A 3,119-nucleotide genomic window follows, 5' to 3' on the forward strand; every position below is an offset into this window, starting at 1 on the left:
TCTTTAAAATTTTCGATTTAAATCAAATATATTCTTAACCGTTAAACTTTCAGAAAATATAGAACCAATCCAATAATAATGCATAACAACTATATTTAATTTGCACGTGTTAAAGTTAAAGATTGTTATTATGAAATTGTTACTAAATTGATTTTAAATTTTTTGAAAAATTAACCACAAGAAAATATATTTGATGCAAATTAAAAATTTTTGAGACAAAATTAAAATAAAATAAAACTTATGAATATTTTTTAATTTTTTAACAAATTTCAAAAAAAAAAATTCATCTGTGTTGCAGATGTTCCTGAATGTTGGATTTTGATATCCTGGATAAATGTCTTGCATTCATATTGGAGGGAAAAGAAGTGCTTTTCTCATGAAATAAATTGAATTATTAGCCGTGGTAATTGACTCACTCACTCTGTAATTCAAATATTTCTCATACTGCCACAAATTTCCATTTATTTACGTGTTTAAAGGATTAATCGTTATATTTTTGGATGCCAATGAGTTATAGCTCAAATGGCATAGTCTCTCCATACTCATCCAAGAGGTCGCAGATTCGAATCTCTCTATCTTTGGTAAAAAAAAAAAGATGTATATATATTTTAAAAAAGAGAGAGTTCATGGTTTACCCTGAATTTTCCTTTTGGCAGGCTGGTCTTCTACCAGGTGTTCTGAATATAGTTTCTGGATTTGGCCCAATTGTTGGTGCAGCTCTTGCAAGTCACATGGACGTTGACAAGGTACTAGCATGCTTCATTTTCTCATACGTTAATTTGTTAAGCTATTGAGTTAACAAGGTTGAAGATTTGTTTGTTTTAACATTCCTAATAAGCCAGTCATAAATCATAGACAATAATGTTAAAGCACGTATTTATTACTTGTTGCAGCTAGCATTTACTGGATCAACAGACACTGGAAAAATTGTGCTTGAATTGGCTGCAAGAAGCAATCTGAAGCTTATGACATTGGAGCTGGGAGGCAAATCAGCTTTCATTGTGTGTCATGATGCTGATGTTGACCACGCTGTTGAACAAGCAACCTTTGCTCTCTTCTTTAATAAGATACGTATAAATATATAGGTGAATTCTAATATGTCTATGTAATATAATCTTGATTTGTAGGGACAATGTTTCTGTGCTGGGTCTCAAACCTTTGTACATGAATGTATCTATGATGAGTTCTTAGAGAAGTCAAAGAAAACGTGCTTTGAGACGCGTTGTTGGTGATCCATTCAAGAAGGGTATTGAAGAAGGCCCTCAGGTGCTGCATGCTCTCTATTCTAATCCATTCACTCCTCGGTTTTTAGAATAAATGACTTTGATGCATGTAATTAACTGAGTGAAATTCAAATCTCAGATTGACACAGAACAATTTGAGAAAGTGCTTAAGTACATAAGATTTGGAACTGAAAGCAATGCTACCCTTGAATGTGAGGGTCAGCGATTGGGCTCAAAAGGCTTCTTCATCGAGCCAACTGTTTTCTCCAATGATAAGGTATTCTTTTGTTTCATTTTGTATTGGCACAAGTGGCTTGCACATTAAGACTCATAACCTAAATATGCTAACAACTCTGCTAGGGATACAATAAAGAATCTTGACAATGTGTACAATAGACTGGTTATTTAGCCTAATAAGGATAAAAAATGAAAACCACCCCACAAATTATCATAATTCCAAAAATCCCCATTGAATTACTTTATCAAAACAACCATCCAAACCCTAATTGCAAACAAATTTCACCCAAATTCTTCTTCTTCTTTAGCCGGCACCACCCCCCACCCAGCCCAAATTCTTCACTAACCATCCTACCTCAGCAGCATTGGAGACACACCTGACCATCCAACACCGGCGACCGCAGTGCACCCCCTTCTAGCGCGCGTCTGTCCCCGTCGCTGACAGCCAACAGCTTAGACGGTGCCTGCTTCCGGTCGCGGGTCTCTTGTGTTATCCGTAGAACGCCTTCTTCGTCGTCCCAGTCATGCATCGCTGCTGCCTAGGTCACCGCTCTCTCGCGTGCCGGCACTTATCATGAGGTCCGTGTCCTGCGTCTGTCGCCCTAGCCTCCCAGTCCGTAGAAGCCGTGACCGCTGAACAGGTTGCCCTCCTTGCTGCTACGGCAGCCATGACCAGCCATACTTGCTACCAAAGGTTAATTGATTAATATGGTTAGTTGATGATAATAGTTTTACTTATAACTAGATGTTCATGCTATGAATCTTGCTGAGTTAGTTAGTTGTTCATAATTAAGAACTCCATGGTTGGAATTTGAATGTATTGGAACATATCGAACAAGTTATTGCTGTTGATGGTTGCATTGGATTTAATTAAGAACACCATATTGATTGTTATTTGTTTTGGATTGTGAGTTTATTGAACACTTGAGCACATTTAGTTGCACACATTTTAATGCTTGTATTCTTAATTTGCTTAGTGGTGGTTGGAACTTTTTATACTTGTTGACTAAGGGTTTAGCTGATAACATGATGTTTATGCAATAGATTTGGTTGAGTTACTTTTTATACGCTCCTTGCTTTGGCCAAAGAAGAATAAGTTGAGTTATCGGTTAAAAAGCATTTTAATTTTGTAAGGATCACACTTTTTCTTGTTCTCACTTTGGTCGAATAAGTTTTTATTGGAATCTTTCCGATTTTACCTACCTAGTTTGACGGATTTAACAGTATCATTGATCATGTTTTTTAAGTATGAATGTCATGCTGTTCTATTGCTCGCTACATGCTCGTTTGGTAATCAGATTATGATTTTCGGATTGAGGAAAACCCAATGATTATTGGTTCTTAATAGTCTACCAACTAACCAGAATTATGGGTAAGGAGGTCGGAACACCGTTCACAGCACCAAGCACAAGAACCCTGGTACAAATGGCTGAAGGGTTACCCATGAAGAGGGCTGACAAAGGGAGGAAAAAAATAGACGGATAAATTTGAATAGTACAATTTACTTTGCCACATTTTATTTTCTTGAATATAGGGATTTTTCTTTTGTAAGACGCAGGGGGATGTTTTGCTAGTCACAATTACGTATATGCTCTGTTCTTTTTGTAAAACTCCGTGATTCTGTTGCAATTTCTGATAAGTTTGAGAGTCCCAATTCCA

At 36.6% G+C, this 3,119-nt stretch overlaps 1 protein-coding gene across 1 annotated transcript; it reads left to right on the plus strand.

Moving 5' to 3' along the window:
* On the plus strand, positions 612 to 1,604 carry LOC110266317 (aldehyde dehydrogenase family 2 member B4, mitochondrial-like). The gene is made up of 6 exons (XM_021110705.1): positions 612 to 746; positions 894 to 1,071; positions 1,128 to 1,147; positions 1,192 to 1,266; positions 1,363 to 1,500; positions 1,584 to 1,604. Exons 1-6 carry the CDS (start codon positions 627 to 629, stop codon positions 1,602 to 1,604), a joined length of 552 nt encoding a protein of 183 aa, XP_020966364.1. The 5' UTR covers positions 612 to 626.

The sequence above is a fragment of the Arachis ipaensis genome, chromosome B01 (assembly GCF_000816755.2).
Source record: "Arachis ipaensis cultivar K30076 chromosome B01, Araip1.1, whole genome shotgun sequence".
In the NCBI taxonomy this organism is placed as follows: Eukaryota; Viridiplantae; Streptophyta; class Magnoliopsida; order Fabales; family Fabaceae; genus Arachis; species Arachis ipaensis.